General features: G+C 46.7%; 1 protein-coding gene across 1 annotated transcript in view; it reads right to left on the bottom strand.

The window, feature by feature from the left end:
• mybpc1 (myosin binding protein C1) overlaps positions 1 to 18,270 on the bottom strand; it is a gene marked incomplete at its 5' end in the record, with an annotated part of 32,485 nt that overhangs the window by 2,813 nt on the left and 11,402 nt on the right. The window contains 24 exons of the mRNA XM_084483327.1: positions 761 to 947; positions 1,473 to 1,609; positions 2,380 to 2,539; positions 2,652 to 2,791; positions 3,728 to 3,923; positions 4,039 to 4,127; positions 4,954 to 5,121; positions 5,722 to 5,856; positions 7,080 to 7,268; positions 7,730 to 7,834; positions 7,939 to 8,098; positions 8,218 to 8,354; positions 8,461 to 8,567; positions 9,148 to 9,313; positions 9,417 to 9,583; positions 9,892 to 9,997; positions 10,199 to 10,323; positions 12,209 to 12,341; positions 13,117 to 13,280; positions 15,677 to 15,733; positions 16,418 to 16,469; positions 16,897 to 17,014; positions 17,535 to 17,683; positions 18,042 to 18,152. Coding sequence (XP_084339453.1) covers positions 761 to 947; positions 1,473 to 1,609; positions 2,380 to 2,539; positions 2,652 to 2,791; positions 3,728 to 3,923; positions 4,039 to 4,127; positions 4,954 to 5,121; positions 5,722 to 5,856; positions 7,080 to 7,268; positions 7,730 to 7,834; positions 7,939 to 8,098; positions 8,218 to 8,354; positions 8,461 to 8,567; positions 9,148 to 9,313; positions 9,417 to 9,583; positions 9,892 to 9,997; positions 10,199 to 10,323; positions 12,209 to 12,341; positions 13,117 to 13,280; positions 15,677 to 15,733; positions 16,418 to 16,469; positions 16,897 to 17,014; positions 17,535 to 17,683; positions 18,042 to 18,152 — 3,258 coding nt within the window. The remainder of the gene's footprint in view (positions 1 to 760; positions 948 to 1,472; positions 1,610 to 2,379; positions 2,540 to 2,651; positions 2,792 to 3,727; positions 3,924 to 4,038; positions 4,128 to 4,953; positions 5,122 to 5,721; positions 5,857 to 7,079; positions 7,269 to 7,729; positions 7,835 to 7,938; positions 8,099 to 8,217; positions 8,355 to 8,460; positions 8,568 to 9,147; positions 9,314 to 9,416; positions 9,584 to 9,891; positions 9,998 to 10,198; positions 10,324 to 12,208; positions 12,342 to 13,116; positions 13,281 to 15,676; positions 15,734 to 16,417; positions 16,470 to 16,896; positions 17,015 to 17,534; positions 17,684 to 18,041; positions 18,153 to 18,270) is intronic.

Raw genomic sequence — 18,270 nt, forward strand, 5'->3', positions numbered from 1 at the left:
GAGAAACAATATATATCTGGAGGAACAAATGACCGGGCCCATGTCATGTCTGGTGTGGCGTTATTACATCGATGAACAAGATGAATGGATCGATCGATAGTTGTGTCAGGGGGGTGAATTTAGGAACTGATACTGCTAGGGGATTCAGTGATGGATGTGGTTGGATATTATAATGTGAACTTCACACAAGTATGGGTATTATTGTGATTCCTGTGTCGTTGTTTTAGGAGTTTAGATACTTACATGTCAAGGGGTACGGGGAGTGGATTTTGGTGTGTCCTGTCACACGCACACACCAAACTCTAGGCAACATTGTCTGACAGAGACTGGTTTCCCAAAGCCTAAAATGTCTTGCCTTTTTCAGAGTGAGAAATTAAAAGACCTGACCAATTGAAAATATTTGAATGAATAATCCATAAGCCAATCACATGAAGGCCAAACCCATACATCTGATTGGCTGAGCTACAGAGCAATCAGGAGGGGAATAAGACGCTCCCATCTCTAGCCATACATAGAACATCTTTAAAAGCACCAGTGAAATCACAGAAAAATTCCAGAATAGAGGTCTTATTTTTTAAACGTAAAAGGCATGTTTTCCATGAAACGTTCAGAAGTTCTGTGGGTATTTCCTAAGAAGCAACTTCAACAAATAGCGTGAGTGTGCTGCCTTTTCCTGAGACCACAAAAAGACATCCAAGCTTTGGGAAACCCAGCCCCCGAGACGCCTAGGAAGGTGCCACTCAGGAGGTCCACCACTCACCTTTGACCTCCAGCCTGCACTCCACCTGGTCCTCCCCCAGGTCATTGATGGCCTTACAGGCGTACAGACCGCCGTCGTAGGGGTTGGGCTTCCTGACCTCCAGGGTACACACCCCCTGGTTGCTGAACATGCGGTAGCGCGGGTCGTCGATGATGGCGATCTTGTTCTTCATCCAGATCACTTTGGGCTGCAGGTTAGGTGAGTGAAAAAGATGGAGAAAAAAAAAATCAAATTGGACTAATGTTCTATTATGTTCTATATTCTATTCCTGCAGCAAGGAACATTATTACATCATATTATTATTACATCATTGTCATTGCCTTGGCTCTGATGGAATAAATACAATTCATTGCCTGGTGGATAATGGGAGGCTAGAATGACAATAGGATTATCTGCAATAGTAAAAAGTCGTATGTAAAAGTGAAATAGTGTTTAGTATTGTCCTCGTGCTATGTGATTCACCTGGTTGGGAGCGTAGTCAGGGCTGAACAGACCTTTCAATAACCTTTTTTTACCTTTTCATCGTTGTCGTAGAATAATGAATCCTAATAATAATATCACCACATATATACAACCTTCTTTACTTTAATACCTAAAGTAAATACATTTTTTGCTATAAAACCTAGAAGTAGCGCCCTAAATCCTGTTGCATGAAGCTCCCATCAAACTTGACACAGAACCAACGTCCTCGACAAGTTTCCCCGTGACCGACCCTTGGATTGGCGCGGACGCTGCAGTTGAGGGTGGCGTTGTAGCCGGCCACGGCGAAGGTGTTGATCAAGGGCTGCGTGAAGCGGGGGGGCTCCTTGAAGTCGTGGTCGATGTACTCGGGGGTCCTGAGCTGCAGACCTGCGGGAGGAAGGGTAGAGGAACGGGGTTGTACATGATACGCGCGCTGAGCTGTATCATGAAGGGATTCCCCTATGTGGTGAGGGATAGACAACATAGTTGTTTAATTCATTTTGAGTTCAAAGACCAAAGACGAAAGCGTCGTGGAAGGAGATGTCAGCCATATTGTTGCGTTTTATCGTTTTGTTAGTTTGTCTGTTTACATATTAACGTAGGACAAGGAAAGAAAATCCTTGCTTATATTTTAGGTTGAATAATATCACTGACAGTCTCCTTTACGTACCCTTCAACGAATAATCAAACACAATTCATAGAACTGGAGAGATGTCCATGCTAAAATGACAGAAAAGGTTTGGTAGGGTAAAAGGTTAAGTGAGAATAGGTCCACGGTTAAGGTACAACAGCAGTGAAATCCAAGGGGACTGGAAGGAAGGGGAGGGAAAGCAGTTCAATCATTCATTAAAATCAAACACTGTCTAATCCAGTGGTTCTCAATCTCTGGGTCTCGACCCACACATGGGGTCGCCTTATATGCATTGTGCAAATAAGCTCTAAATATTTGATGGTACATTTCTTTTTAAATTGAATAATATTATGGGAAGATGTCGACAAGGTAAAAGAAATGTGTGCAGTCTCTGGATTCAAGAAAATAAGTTGGGGTTCCATCAATTTTCTGACCCTACAAATAAAAGTTGAAAAAGGCCTAAAAAAAGGTTGAGAACCACTGGTCTAAACGATCGAAGTGCCACAAATGTACGCTCTCGCGGTACCTTCTTTGACGATGAGCGCGGAGTCCTTGGTCTGTGTGGCGCATTGACTGAGGCCGCACATGTTCTCGGCGTAGATCCTGAAGAAGTACTCGTTGCCGATCACCAGGTCCGTGACGGTGATGCACGTGCGGTGGTAGTGCTCAACGCACGTGTACCACTCCTGTGTCGGGCACATCGGACGACGTGTCGCGTTAAGGAGGAACGAAGAAGAAGGAAAAAAGTTTGCACGTGCGTATTGCGTTCGCACACGAGGAAAGCCAAACCGCCCGTACCATGGTCTTCTTGTCCGCCTTCTGGATGGTGTAGCCGGAGATGGGGGCGTTGCCGTTGTCTTTGGGGGGGCTCCAGTCCAGGGCCACGTTTTCCCCCCACACCTCCTCGATGGTCACTGCCTGGGGCGGCCCGGGCAGGTCTAAGAGAAGAGATGAGTATCAGTGGCGGTTCTAGGGGGGGGGGGCCCCCCCCCCCAAACGAGCCAACCCCCCCCCCCCCCCGGTCAACAAGCGCGCCCGCAATAGTGCTCGTCCGCGATCCAACCCCCCCCCCCCCCCCACCGGTCAACAAGCGCGCCCGCAATAGTGTTCGTCCGCGATCCAACCCCCCCCCCCCCCCCCCACCGGTCAACAAGCACGCCCGCAATAGTGTTCGTCCGCGATCCAACCCCCCCCCCCCGTCAACAATTTCATTTGTGCCCCTCTAACAGAAAAGCCGGCCCCATCTCGGCCCCCCCATTAAAACTGGTCTAGAACCGCCACTGATGAGGATGATATTGGTTTAACACTCTGGAGCCATTGAAGCCACTATAAACACCCCGATGAAGTTCATGTAAGACCACAGCACTAAAAAGGGGGCAGGTTTATTATAGTGCGGCCGGTTGACCGACCACAGACACTAGATCTCTTTTCCTATAAATACATTTTTGATGGGCTTTTAATGCCTTTAGTGGCGGTCTGATAAGAGAGTGACAGGAAAGTGGGTTCAAAGCATGGGGGGGAATGACGTGTAGTTTACACCGCATGCACACTGCACGCAGCCATCAACGGATGACGGAGGGCGTGTCTGACGTATTGGGTGATGCGATCTGATTGGCCGATGGATCCGTCTCTGCCTGAAAAAAAACATTTCTCAACTTTTTGACGCAGGCGACGGAACGGATTGACCCACTATGCGTTTCGAGGGCGCCCCGTTCAAAGTCAACGAGATCCGTCGACGGACGGACGTGTACACAGTGTGAACGCGGTGTAAAGGACATCAGAAGTCGAACCTGGGTCACTACACGGAATATTGCGTGATCGGTGCATATGTGGACGGCTGAACCGCGGAGCCAACCCTGACCTCGTCTCCTTACCGACAATCTGGATGTCAAGAATGGCCGTGTCAGTGTGGTTCTCCACCTGCACCGTCAGCGCGTACTTCCCGGAGTGGCCTCGCTCGGCCTTGCGGATGAAGATGATGCTGTCGCAGTCCGTGTTGCGGATGCTGACCAGGACGGGGTCCACGGGCTGGCCCTGCTTCACCCAGGAGACCTTGGGCCTGGGTTTACCCTGGAGAGAGAGCAACGCGTTCAAATGACGAGCACAGAGAGAACAGCTGAAAGAGTGAGTGAACCACCCCCCCAGGAGGGCGGCGGCGGTGGGGTCAGGGGTGCGTCCACCGTACCAGAAAGGGAACCACGAGGTTGACGGCCTCTCCGACCCGCCGGGTGTACGTCTGCTTCAGGTGCCGGGGGATTCTGATCTTGGGAGGCTCTGGACGGGCGCGGTGACAAAATAAAACGGCTCGTTAATGTATTATTATATTTCAGACAGGAACACGTTTTTCCAAAATTTGCGCTGACATGAGTGTATATTTGTCATGTCTATTAGACTCCGTTGAATTGTGTATTATATGTAGTTAAGTATGTAAGCGCTCAAACGAATGTATGTAAGTATATAAGTATGTAAGCTCTCTGAGAATGTTCTTCTGCATGCTGTCTGGAAGGGCTCGCATGCTGACCCAACCAACCCCAACATCTGCCCCGTGGGCCAGACCCTTCGGTGGTTGTTGTTGTCAGTTGTCGGATACGTTTTTTTTTTGTTGTAAAAGGTTCGATCGGCATTGGCTAACTCCGGCCCTCCACTCCCAGCGTCCTTACAGAGTACAGTCTGAGAGCTCATATAAAGTGTACGGCGGTTGCTATGCAACACACTGTAGCGTCCTTCAGAGAGAAGGCTAAAGACGGTAGCTCGGTTCGCCGGCAATTTAGCCTTCTATCGAGTTCACTCAAACTCGATAGTAGGCTAAATTGCCGACCATGTGCCTATTGGTTTACAACATTTCCACCCTCTCCAGCAATCAACATGTTTTTAGGCTTCAGTGAACTATGCTATCGCTTTTATATATACATAAACAACAGTTGGAGTTAGGCACGGAGTGATACTGAACTCTGTAAACTGAACGGGCGTCATAGCTGTGTGTATACGCTCAATATACAACAGTTGGGAACCAATCAGATCGCTTGATTTAAGCCACCCGTTTTATAAAGCTTAATATAAAGATAATACACAATTATGTATACGCATATGTGAGTTTTACCGATAACTTCCTTGACCAGGATCGAGTGCTGGATGGTGCGTGGGGTGCTGGAGCCGGCTGCGTTCATGGCCTTCACCCGGACTAGGATCTTGACGTTGGTGGGGAGCCCTGTGATGGTGTACTTGGTTTTCTCCACCAGCTCCTTGTTGGCCGATATCCACTCATCCGCTGTGGAGCCGACAGAACATCACTGACCGGCCACCGTGACTCTTGACTCTATGATTTTTCATCGTGTGCTAATTCTACAGCCGTGGAAACATTGATCCAAATATGTTATTATAATATCACTCATTGATTTCATTTCTAGCTAATAGGACTTTGCAGATAGAGGTAGCTCCCTTCCTCTACATAATTCAAACGTGTTTTAAAAGTATCGTCTCCGCAGACCTGATACTGCAACCTCGTTAAGTGCCTGACCTATTTATTTGTAGATGCCTTCGGTTTCTTTCCCATCTTTAGACATATTGATTCAAAATAGTGTATGGCAAATGAACTTGGTCCATGTCCGATCCATAGCAGGTTCCCTGGCTGTCGCTCTCCTAACCTTCTGCCTTGATAATATCAGATCTAAGATGCTTAGATGTTCCCTTATAGGAATTGTGTACACACATTGCTTCTCTGAAGGTGCGCGGTCAACTCTGCGAGTGTGTCATCCCATAAGCATGCTCCATTAAACCAAACACTCTGCCGCCATGACGTGTGTCTTACAAGAAACGCATCATTGACGATCCCATGTGTGTTTGAGCGGCTGGTGTGTACGTTTCTTACTTCCTTCCACGCAGTACTCCACCAGGTAGCCGTCCAGGCCGGCGGCGCCAATGGTGTCGGGCGGGCGCCACTTCATGGTCACGGTGTCGTCTGTGACGTCATCCACCACCAGCATGGTGGGCTCACTGGTCACAGCTGCACAAGCCAGTGGCGATGCGGCAAAGAAGCAGAAACACTCTTAGAATGTGTCCACCTGTGCCCTATATAGTGGACTATCTAGGGGGGGGTCACCATTTTGTAGTCACTAAAATTTGATATATTGTGCTCTGCTCCAATAGCTATAATGCACCGTAAAACCCCTCCAAAAAACTGTCATCAGATTCAGCCAATTAATCCAGCACATCAGGTTCTTCATGCAACATAGCTGTCACCGGTTACCATCTAAGACAGGTCTGCTTGTTTATGCGACCAACACACGTCACGTCAATGGATTTCTGGCGCATACTAAGTGTCTGAATTCCCCTATACGCATTCCCTAAATAGTATTCACTATACAGGGAATAGGACACGAGGGTGAGCCAAAGTGAGCCGAAGCGAAACACAGCCAGCGAGTCAAAACCATTGTTGCTTGTTTGTGGTCACCGTCCCTCCCCAGTGGGGAGATAAAAGAGACCGGGATTAAGATCTTTAAACTGCTGCCCAAAATGCAATGCCATTACGGGCGAGTGGGGGCGCCGGTCTCAATGGCTGGTATGTCTTCTGAGCGTTCATCAGACTCATTAGGGCCTGGTGCTGCTGGCTATTCTTAAAAGGGTGAATCATACTTTACTCCCATTGAACCTCAGCGCGGGCCGACCTCCTAAACCACCTAATCCACAGATGATTTGGCAGCACATTATAAAGACATATTTAATATCCTCCAAAGCTCCAGCGTGTCCAGTGGAGGTCATGCTCGGAGTGCTTGTGGGGGGTGGTCGGGTATGGGGAGCAGCAGCTGCACTACAGAGGGGGCTGTAGGGGTGGGTGGGGGGGGTGGATGGTTGTCGTTGGCGGGTGCTGGTGCTGTTGGTGGGGGGCGGGTGGCGGGGGGGGGGGGGGGGGTGGCGTTGTTACCAAGGGTAGATCAAACGGACGGGCACTCAGCAGACCCCCCCCTCCGTAAACACCATCCAGAGGTCCGACCATTTTTGAACCCTCGTCCCCTCTGTTGTTACGAAACAACTGCTGGGTAAACAGTAGGTAGCCCGACGGAAGGAGCGGTGTGTGTGTGTGTCGGTGTGTGTGTGTGTGTGTCTGTGTGTGTGTGTCGGTGTGTGTGTGTGTGAGTGGGGTGTGTAACCTCTGCGGCTCCAAGAGGGGGGTGCCAAGCAGAGAGACTGGGCAAGTGGAAATTCAAGGAAGGACTTAGTGGTGCTCACCGAGGGGGATGAACGCTTTGGAGGGCTCGCTGGGCTTGGACACGCCGATGGCGTTGACGGCGAAGACCCGCACCTCGTACGGCACGCCCTCGATCATCTTCTTGGGCTCGAACGTCATCTCCTTGATTAGGTCAAAGTTCAGCCGCATCCACCGGGAGCTCTGTTTCTTCTTCCTTTCCACGAAGTACCCTTCAAAGCAGACACCCCCCAAACGAAGCAGACCCATGAAGGACCCCGGATACGTACATTTTTACATTTTATTTATAATGCACTTTTCATCATAGATCTCAAAGTGCTACAAGTTAAAAACAAAAGATGAGCAGTTTAATGGAAAAAGGAAAAATAAAAGGTTTTAAAAACAAACATCTAAGGGGGACCAAAAGCTTTGCTAAAAAGAAATGTCTCTCCTGAGTCTGGTTCTGGGTATGTGGAGGAGGTTTGAGTGGGTTGAGTGGAGGGAGCGTGTTGTGTTTTGTGGGTTTATAATTTCTTTGAGGTGGGGGGGGGGGGGGGCATGTCCATGGATGCATTGGTGAGTGACGAGGGAAACCTTGTACTCAATCCTGGAGGAGACGGGAAGCCATTATACATAGATACATAGACGCTGTGTAAGCCAGTCGTTCGAGCTGCAGTCTTGTGGTAATGTTTACCTAAAATTGGCGAGCTGCCATCGTAGGTTGGCGGGTCCCAGGTCATTGAGCACCAGTCGCCGCCCACCACGGGGACCAGAGGGGCTTCTGGAGGGTCTGGGATGTCTGGCAGATCAACCCCGAGAGAGACGCTCACGTTAACAAGAAGAAGAACCCGGCTTACTGAGTGTTCACGTTAGCTACTCCTTTTAGGGTTTTCAGTCACTGACCTACGACCTTGACCTTGACACTGCCGGTGTCCTCTCCCGCCTCGTTCTGCAGGACGATCTTGTAGTTCCCAGAGTCTTCCCTCTCGGTCACCTCGATGGTGAGGCTGGTGTGGTCGGCGTACGTTTCGGCATGCACACGATGACCAGACTCCAGAATGACCTGAGGGCCCAAGCCAGAGACAGAGGATAACATAGTATAAGCGCTGAAATAAGAAGTGATGACGCCCTTGTGAGACTGTAGTGAGAGGGGTAAGTAAGTAAGAAGGAAGGGCGACTGACTCTCTCTCCCTTCATCCACACCACCCTGGGCGCCGGTTCTCCGCTGATGGGGATCTCCAGACGCAGCTTGTTTCCCGCCACGATGGTCACCATGTTGTCCGGGAAATTCAACGAGTCCAGGTGCACCCGAGGGGGATCTGCAAGCACGCAAAGTCCACGGTCCAGGTCAGTTCAACCTTTTTTTATCAAGCCTATATTGAAGAAATAGTGAGAACCTATATACGGAAATTCTCCTCTTTTTACCAATGATGTGGACTTTGGCGGACAGGCTCTGCGAGTATCCCTCGAGCACAAAGGTGTATTCCCCAGAGTCGTGCAGGGAGGTCGCCTCGACCTCCAGGCGGTGGTTCCTGTGGAGCCGGCAGAGGCCTCAGTCGCTGACGTTTGCCTTGTCATTGGATTAATAGTGACCGCGATTGAACCCGACACCCTTGACACCTGTTCACACTGGGTGTAGTGCAAAATCTGTACGGTCCATTTGCCTCTGCACACTGCTATCATGGACAATGTGGACTTACTTTGCCCGTTTCTGTCCATACTGGTGCATGGAACAGACCCCTAATGTGAGTATATGAGCTACACCTCTGTATTCAACTATGGCCATGGCACTTTCATGAATAGGATACATAAGAATAAACAAATGTGTATAGATTTTTCTAATAAGTACAACCTAACAACCTACTCTTCTCATGAAATGAGGCTATGAGGCAAATCTCATCCGTTTATATTGCAAAGAAATACAGTGGGAGAGAGACAGAAGGAGTCTTTTGGCCTTATTGTTCAGCTGCTTTGGCAATGTAAATGTTTGTTTCCCATGCCAATAAAGCTTTTTGAATTTAATTTTGAAAGAGAGAGAGAGAGAGAGAGAGAGAGTGTGCGCAAGAGAGAGAGAGAGAGAGAGACAGAGACAGAGACAGAGTGAGAGAGTACTTGGCTCTGTGCAGGATGTTGATGCGGTCGTTGGCCTGGATCAGCTGTCCGTTGCGGTACCAGCGTCCCGGCACGTTGCCGGGGAAGATCTCACAGTGCAGCTTCATGGGCTCGCCCAGCTTCAAGGTCACGTCCTGCAGATCCTGGAAGATCTTCAAGGGCTTCACTGGAACCCGGACAAGACATCCAGCGTTTGCTTCGTAGTCAAGGGGAAAAGTCACAAGGAAAAAGACAAGAGAAAGAAGTCTGCGGCGCAGAGCGCTACGTACGGTCGACCTGGACGCGAGCTTCGGACGTGCCCCCGGTGGCCATGATGGAGTAAACGCCGGTGTCGTCCTTTGAGGCGTCGTCGATGACCAGAGTGTGCTTGGTGCCCTCCACCTTCACGCGGTACCTTGAACGCACCCCGGTCGGAACCTCCACGCCGTTTTTCATCCTGAGAGGTGATGGGAATGGCGGGTGATCCATCCGTCAACAAGGTGGTAGTGCACATTGATTCCAAAACATTCGAACTATGAGCACACTTCAACGTCTATAAAACATGTTCTCAGAGCGGCCATATCGGTTAGTTGGGTGGGATAACCTTCTAGATTATTTGGGGAAACCAGGACAACCAGGACAACAGAGTTAGCACGTAAGAATCCGTTTCCGTTATGTTGTCATGGATTCCCCCCAAAGATTCTAGAAGGTTTATCCACCTAGAAAACCCGGCCACTAGGTGGATAAAGCCTCTTGACGTCATACCATTTCACTTGGGCGCCTTCCTCTGACACCTCACACTCCAGCTCGACCCTCTCGTTCACTGTGGTCTTCACGGCCTCAATGGATTTCACAATCTTCACCGGTAACTCTGGGGGATGGGAGGAGGGGAAGGGGAAGGAAGGGGAGATAAAACCACCCGACACGTTTCAAAACGGGACATTCTATGAGCTGTAACATCGTGGTCTACGGCTTGGCCTAACTCTGCAAAAATCCAGACGACGGGTCACGGCAGCACATTCACACAGACGGCCAGGTCGAGGTCAACGTCGAGTCATCGTAGTCATCGTACCTTTGACAAACAGTTCAGTCGTGCACTTCTCGTCGCCGGCGGCGACGGAGTAGGCGGCGTCGTCCAGCATGGAGCAGTTGTTGATGACCATGATCCTCTGGGTTCCTTTGTGCTCAAAGATATACCTAGGCAGGGGTCGGAAACGTTACCCTGTGGTAACCTTAGGAGACCACCGTCACGCTGGGCCATTCTCTAAGAGTACTGCTTCATGGGAGTTTGGCAGAGAAAATAGGGGTCTGCAACATGAACCCCGCATATGCAAAAACGTTTGAACCATTAAGGTCACTTTTCCAAATCGAGAGAAATTACGCAAATCACAGACCAATGAATTTCTTTGGGGAAATGCAAATTGAACAGTACTTTCTTATATTAGAAAATAGCCAAGCACAATGTAAATATATATTTTGTTGCTTTGGAGATAATAACGGTGATATTACGGTGATATTGTTTTATTATTATTATGTATAAGAAATCTATATTAAAATGGTTTAAAAAAGAGCATGATTTCACACACATTCCAAGCCGTCATCTTGGTGCTTTATCACAATGGTAATTACCAAAACAACAACTACTGGTTGCTTGGTTAATCTACCATTTGTGCTCAAGAAGAACCAAGATGGCGGGCTTGACCTTTGATTGAACCTCACATCGCATGTACTGTGAATTCCGATGTCAGACAAGAGGGGGTGGGGTCACGCCAGGAGTCTATGCGATGATGCGATGAGGAAAATCAACTGAATGAATGGACTTACTTCCTTTGACTAAAGGTCGGCAGTGGAGCACGAATAGGGCCGGTGGACAGGAAGTGTGCAGGAAGTGAATATGGCAGACAGGTGGAGGAAGCGCCATGGCATAGCATGACATCACAGACAGACAGACAGACAGACACATTACAGAGACATCATGCCTGGATGGATATGAAGTCCCCATACATGATCCAAGAAGCCGAGAGAGAGAGAGAGAGAGAGAGAGAGAGAGAGAGAGAGAGAAAACGAGAGACAGAGATAGAGAGAGAGAGACAGATGGATTACAGTGGACGCTTCCGGAAACAGAATTCTGGAGAAAATGGAGACTGGAGACCAGAAAACGACAATAACCTCCAAGACAGCTTCTACAGCTGTCTCATAGCCACAGTTTAGCTTCAAATGGAAACTAGGAATGTGTATGTACATAGTCAGTCTACATATTTATTCAGATAGAATATAAATTATCGGAATTTACTTATGGCAAATACATCACTGTCCGCTGAGGATTAGAGACTTTCAACTGGATTGTATTTTTTAATAATTATACTATTCAAATGGTTCTAAATAAAATGGTTCTAAGTATTTCTTCACAAATATAGCCTATCTATGTTGGGAAAAAATACATCTTAAAAGATTTAGTGTATTTAAATCGAATGCATTAATTTCCCCTTGGGATGAATGAAGTACCTATCTATGAAAAAGTGTTTGAAAGCCAACCTAAGTTAGAAACCTATGAGGGAGGTATTGGCGTTTTCCTGCACAGAGAACAGAAGTTTCATCACCATGAAACCTAAAAGCCATGTCAAGCACTGTCAATTGGATGTGTGAGAGAGAGGGAGAGAAGGAGAGAGAAAGAGAGAGAGACAGACAGAGAGACGGAGAGATAAAGTGACAGAGAGAAAGAGAGAGCGTTTTCTACTACTTTACTCTGCATTGGTTATCAGTGCAGTGGTCTGGACCGTGTGATTGACCGAGTGTAACAGAGTGAGAAAGTTTAGCAAAGAAATGGGTGACAGAACGAATTACGAAGTAATGAATGCAATCGGTGAAACAATCAAGTGAATGTATTTGCACGAGAAGCATAATACATAAATTTGAAAACATTGTTTCAGTCATTTTTGAGATGTGTGATGAATTTAGAAAAATGGGACAAAACGTCAAATGAAATACATTTTACCTAAGTTGTCGTAAAATGCTTTGAATTTGCGCACAAACATAGAAAAAACATACATTGACTAAGCTAAGCTCTTGATTGGATACGTACTTCGGAGTGGATCTGATCTCCTGACCGTTCTTGTACCACTTCAGTTCCACCGTGGGGTCGGCCAGGTCCACCATGAAGCGGATCTTTCCTCCTTTATCCACCTGGTACGCAGCATCCAGCTTTTTGGCAAACGCTTCAGAAATATAAAAGAAAGACCCTTGAATTGGAGGCCAAATAACCTCTTCAGAAGAAAGATGAACAAAAAACATCGTCTTGGTTTTCTGAGAATTACGTGCGTTCAGTTGGGACACAACCCAGCGATCTGAGCGATCTGATTGGCTAAAGAAATCGATTATTTCCAGCGATCTGGGGACCCAAAATGGACCCCGGCCCACAGTTTAAGAAACGCTGAAGCAACTGCAGAACGTCTCATGGAATAAGGGTTCTTTTACCCCTGTGCTCACTCTTCTGTATTTTTGAATTATTCAGTGACCAAATGGTGGAAATGGGTTGATATTAAGTTAACCTATAGGAAAACCAAAGAAAAATCAACATTACGGACTTATAACGTTTGTGAGACTTGAAACGTACTAGGCCTGGGCGATATGGCTGAAAGACATATCACGATATAACTTGATCAAATTGATCGATATCGATAACTATTGATAATTGTAATGACCTAAAAAGGCTAGGAATTACATGCTGGATTTAAACACTTCTGTTTAACACTTAATATGACCTTCCACTGTTCTTCATTGATAAATACTCCAATGTCGATACAACAATAAAAAACACTCAAATATTGTCAATAAGTATGGAACTGTGTTCGTTTAACAAACCCAGCTGCTAGATCCGGTGGTCCAGTCTCTTATCGATATATATATTGAACATGTTTTATATTGATTTTGATCAAAAGTCTATCACGATACGATAATTCATTGTTTTATTGCCCAGGCCTAAAAACGTACCCTCGCTCTTCTTCTCCACCTTCTTGGTCTTCTTCAGCCTCTTGAGCAGACCCCTCAGGTCTGTGATGCCGTAGGTGAAGGCGATCTTCTCGTACTCATCCGGCCGGGCCTTCTTCAGGATCTCCCAAACATCGATCTCCGGCACGTCTTCCTGCTTGTGCTCCCTGACCAGGTGCCAGATACAGAGGTAAGGCGGTGGCGGGGATGGGGGTATTGGTCAAGAAAGGGACCTGATGGGTGTTTTATACCTAGCGGGCCATCTTGGTTCCATCTTGGCTATAACTGCTGACGAGATGGAACCAAGATGGCCCCGCTAGGTGAATAAGACCTATTGGCGCGCGTTTGCGACGTGTGCTGAGGAACTCGTCATTAAGAGGGGATCTTGGGTTGGATGGCTTGAAGCGATGATCAGACGTTTACATTGGGTAGGAAGACCTCTCCAGCCATGTTATGTGAATCATAAATTAAGTGAAAAAAACGTTCACAAAACTCAAAAAGATTTGTTTATATCATTGAATGACATTCAATGCCATGTCAAGTTCCTAGTTAACGTTACCTACTGCTAACTTACTACTAACAATACAACAAATAAATGTAAATGAAAATTCTGATTCTGATTAACGAGACTCATTCTATAAGGCCTAAAAATTATCTAACGCAAAAACAAATCTGAATTGAGTAGGGTAGGGTCTTCAAGTCATTCCTTCAAGTATTCCTTGATTTCTATAGAGCACATTTTTTTTGAAACGTTTTGAAATTGATCCGCCCAACTCTCTGATGAGTTCCTCAGGACATGTCAGAGAGATGGCCACTCGGAGCCGACCGCCTGCATTAACTCGTAACAATCCAGCGTTAACGATGAAGATCAAGGCATCACGACAAACACCACATGGCGGGGAAACAGATGCTGTTTTGAAGCCCTTCAAGACATTTGCTGTGAGAACGAGTTGTTTGTGTGTTGCTGTGCGTTTTCTCCCTGTGTCTGTTACATAAATGCTCACACCGCTATCAATCATCAAGATTTCAGACATTATTATTGATTATTAAGTCTGATGATACGTTTCATGCATGTACATGAATGGATAGAGGAAAGCACTGACTGTATTATTCTAAAATTATTATGGATAAATTCTGAATTTTATTATTGTATAATAATGAACCAGGGCTTTGATTATGAAATCTTGTTACTGTGAGAGGGGGTAAAAAATGTGATTATTGCTGTTATATCTTTTGTATATCTGAGGTTGTGGTGCAGGTCGAAGGATAATACATGAGATTGTTGTCAGCTTTACTAATGGAACGAAGCCTGCCTGGATACCTGGGGAGTCGATAACAGACACGGGTAATGAGTGAAGGTACTCTAATATATTCACATCCCTTCCTATCTAAAATCCCTTTGTGCGTTTATTTGCTTATCTCTGTGGGTGTGTGTGGGTTTGTGTGTCTCAGCCATCACTTCAGGGAAGCTCTTATATTGTTAGATGATGGATGAAAGTTGTCCATGGAAAAGGTTAGATCTATGAGATCCAGGGTTAATATGCATATAACCCTGAAAAGGAGTTGCTCTGAATATTAGTCTGGCTGAATAGATACCATTCAGTCTCTCCTTTCGGTTGACATTTGCGTCCTAAAATGTCTGAAAGGGCATTCCGGTATTGAAAAGTGTAAAAAACATTAACAGTACCATCTTTTTTTTTTTTTTACATTTAATAACCGTCCTGTTTATTTTTCAGGCCTTCGACGCGAAGAGCCAAAATAAACATTGTCATACTTGTATTATATTTCTGAAGTGAAATAGAATGACAATGTAGTCGTAACACCACTTCACAGCATCACCTTGGTCCGCCTGCGCTAGCGTTAATGAGCCACAATGGCCGTCCCGCCCCCCTCTGCCTCCTCAACCAATCGGTGTCAGCCATTTGACGTCATTAACGCGGGCGCGACTGAGCGTCTAAGGTGTGCTGTTTTGGGAATGAGGTGTTTCCGTACTACGGTAGGCCAACACTCGTCCAGTTCTGTAGAGCTGTAGGTTTCATGCTGGGATTCTACGAGAATTTGTTTTACTTACCCCACCGTAAGCTCTAATGCTTTAATTATCTATTCTCTCGACTAACCTTTGTTGTCTGAATAAGTGGAGGGGGGGGGGGGAGGGAGAAGAAGAGATAAACCCAAAAATAAATGTGTCGTTCTACTTTACTTTACCGCCAGTAATATCTAGATGAGCTCATCTAAGAACAAAAAGGAATGGAAAAAAATACAGCTTGGACTTAGAATCGAACATCCAAATAAAGACTTAAATCAGCCTTAACAAGGTTATCTTTTCAGATATTAGATGCCTTTCATCTCATAATGTGTTGCTTATATGTAAGGCATTGAAGAAACAATTGAATGGCACAAATGGTGGAACATGACAAAGGAAAACAGTTAAAAGAAAATTACTATTACAAAAATAAAAGCAAGACGAAAGCAGCATATTGCAGAGAAGGGCTTGGGGGAGGACCAAAAGGAAGAAAGACTGCAAAAAAGTGGGGTGCGCTGAAGCGTGGGATATTATTCTCACCTATGTTTAAGGAGACCACTAAAATCAAGCTCCCCTGCATCGTCTTGTCCTTCACTGCTGTTGTTAACGAGAAGAGATTAATGAAGAGGCAGTCAGTCACGATAAACAGTCACAGGCAAGTTTTCTTAAGAACAATGCTGTCAGGCACGACGCAGAGCAAAAGCTCTGGGCTCAATCGGTGTTATGACACGTGATTGGCACCTTTCACACGCAAACCATTTCAGGTCTTTTCTTTTCCAAGTCAGGCTGAAATGATTTTGTGTAACGGACTTCCAGAGCTTTTTTTCTATACAGCGTTCATCCCACAATGTCCGTGCAATGTGCACAAACATTGAGTGAGATGACAATGCGGTACTGCTTTGCGGTGCTTGTTCAGACACATTGTTGGAGGGGAAAGGGGTGGGGGGGTGGGGGGAGGGGAATGTGAAAGTGTTGGCCAACTTGGTTGATTTTGTGATTACCTTTAGAAAAAAGGTGAATGACATGTTTACAACCATCTATTCACACAGATACACTTATGAAAACATTATTGGATTATCGGTGTGCTATTTGAAAGTGATTGGAATATGACGCCGCCCCCTTTTGGAAAGGGGTGTTCCTCATTCATCAGTACAGTTCAATGGACTGAAGCATTAGGAAGCTGTCTGGCGTCATTATCTGAATGCTGCCATCCCTAAGGATACAGCGTTGACACACAATCATCTGCCTTGTGTTGCAACCGCGTGGTTCTGCTCTCGTTACCTTCTCTTGAAAGCCGAACGAATGTCAATATTCTGTGAGCCCTGTTCGGGTTCTGTAAAACAATCAAAGAAGATACAGTGTGCAATGTGCATTTCATACTCGAATGCTATGATTATTATTAAAGACGCTGTCGGTAAGATAGGCTCTGTGCATTCCATCAATAAAGAGTGAAATGCTCTATGACAGCGCAGTCCACCAGTCCTGTTCTGGTGGACTGCACCAGCCTCTGGAACGAGATAATTGCTTCAAAGAATCCATCTTGCCTGTCAATCACAGGTGCTGGAATGCACCACTTCTCAATTGCGGAGAAACATAGGCAGAGAGGGGAGCAAAGAGGGAGTTGTTTCTTGGGAGGTTTATTTTAAAAAGCTTGATCTCTTTTGTGCTCTCTCCCTTTACAACTCTGAAATCGTAACTACCGCCGCTTTAAACTCTACATATATTACACAATACAATCACAGGGTCAAGGACGGACCAACCTTTCACTTCCAGGTCAAAGGAACAGCTGTCGAACTTGTCCTTGTAGCTGACCTCACACCTGTAGTTGCCTCCATAGTTCTCCTTGGCCTTGATGATGTGCATCTCAAAGGTGTGAATCTGGAGGAGAGGAGGAGGGATGGATGGTGACAGGAATAGGGACTGTGGCAGGTTAAGATGTGAATTATTCATGCTGAACAAGAAATTCAGGAATTTCAGCTCAGCAGAAATCTCATTGCATTCATTGGAGGTTGGTGAAGGTAGTTTCTACCAGGGGTAACTTAAAGGACTAGTTAGAAATTGGCCGAGTTAGACTGTTCCCGTTTAAATTCAGGGTTAACTAGTCCTTTAAGGATCACAACATGCTTTGTGCATGTTGTGCACTTCTCTCTTGCATAAGATAACTGCCAGAGTTATGGTTCCCTTTTGATCGGCTGTGAAGATACGAGTTATTTATGCCGGACCAGAAATTCAGGAATTTCAAGTCAGTCGAAAACCATCATTGCATTCTATCATCACGCCTCACAGCACTGCGCAAGTACCAGTGGACTGGAATCATATCCACAGACTTCTGTAGACAATGGCCCTACTGTCCAATCAAACACTGTGCGCGCGTCCGGGTCCCGTTGAGAGCGCGTACCTTGGTTATCCGGTCGAAGGTCTCCTTGAGCTGCAGGTGCTTCCCCGTCTTGCTGGCCAGGTCCATCCATTTGCCTTTGACCCACTTCACGGTGGGTTTACGCAGAAGGTCTTTGGCCTCCACCTTGGCGATGAAGTGAATGTCAGCGCCTTGGACGTCCGGAGAGACAAACACGTGTTTATGACAGACGCACAAACAGAACTTCTGTACGTCTTTTCACGCTTCACAGTTTGCCTGATGGCCAACGGTTCACTCCGTTTAGTCACTCAGCCAGGTCACCAAGGCGTGCAGACCCGTGTTCAGAAGGACCCTGCATAAACTAAAATGAACTCGCCGCTGAGATCCTAACCGCAAACGAACCAGGGAACTCATCTTTTACGGTAACCTGCTAAAGGCCGTTAGAGAAACGACAATGCCGGTCTCTACCGTGAACCACCTATATGCTGTTAGGGGGACTTCATGGCGGTCTCTTCTCCGTGAGGGGAGGGTGGCTGGTCAGTCACTCACCCAGGTCGACGGAGCCTCCCTGGGGCCTCTCGATGAGCAGCGTGGACAGCGGCGGCGTTTCAATGGGCTTGTCAAGGTCCTCGGGGCCCTGGCCCTCTCCAAGGGACCACACTGCTCGCAGAAGAGAGGGACGACACACAGTCAAACACAGAGGAGAGGGATAATACACTCGTTCATACACAGAGGCTTCATCAGACTTCTGTTGCAACCAAGGAAGAGGAGATGAAGG

The sequence above is a fragment of the Micromesistius poutassou genome, assembly GCF_964030765.1.
Source record: "Micromesistius poutassou genome assembly, chromosome: 18".
In the NCBI taxonomy this organism is placed as follows: Eukaryota; Metazoa; Chordata; class Actinopteri; order Gadiformes; family Gadidae; genus Micromesistius; species Micromesistius poutassou.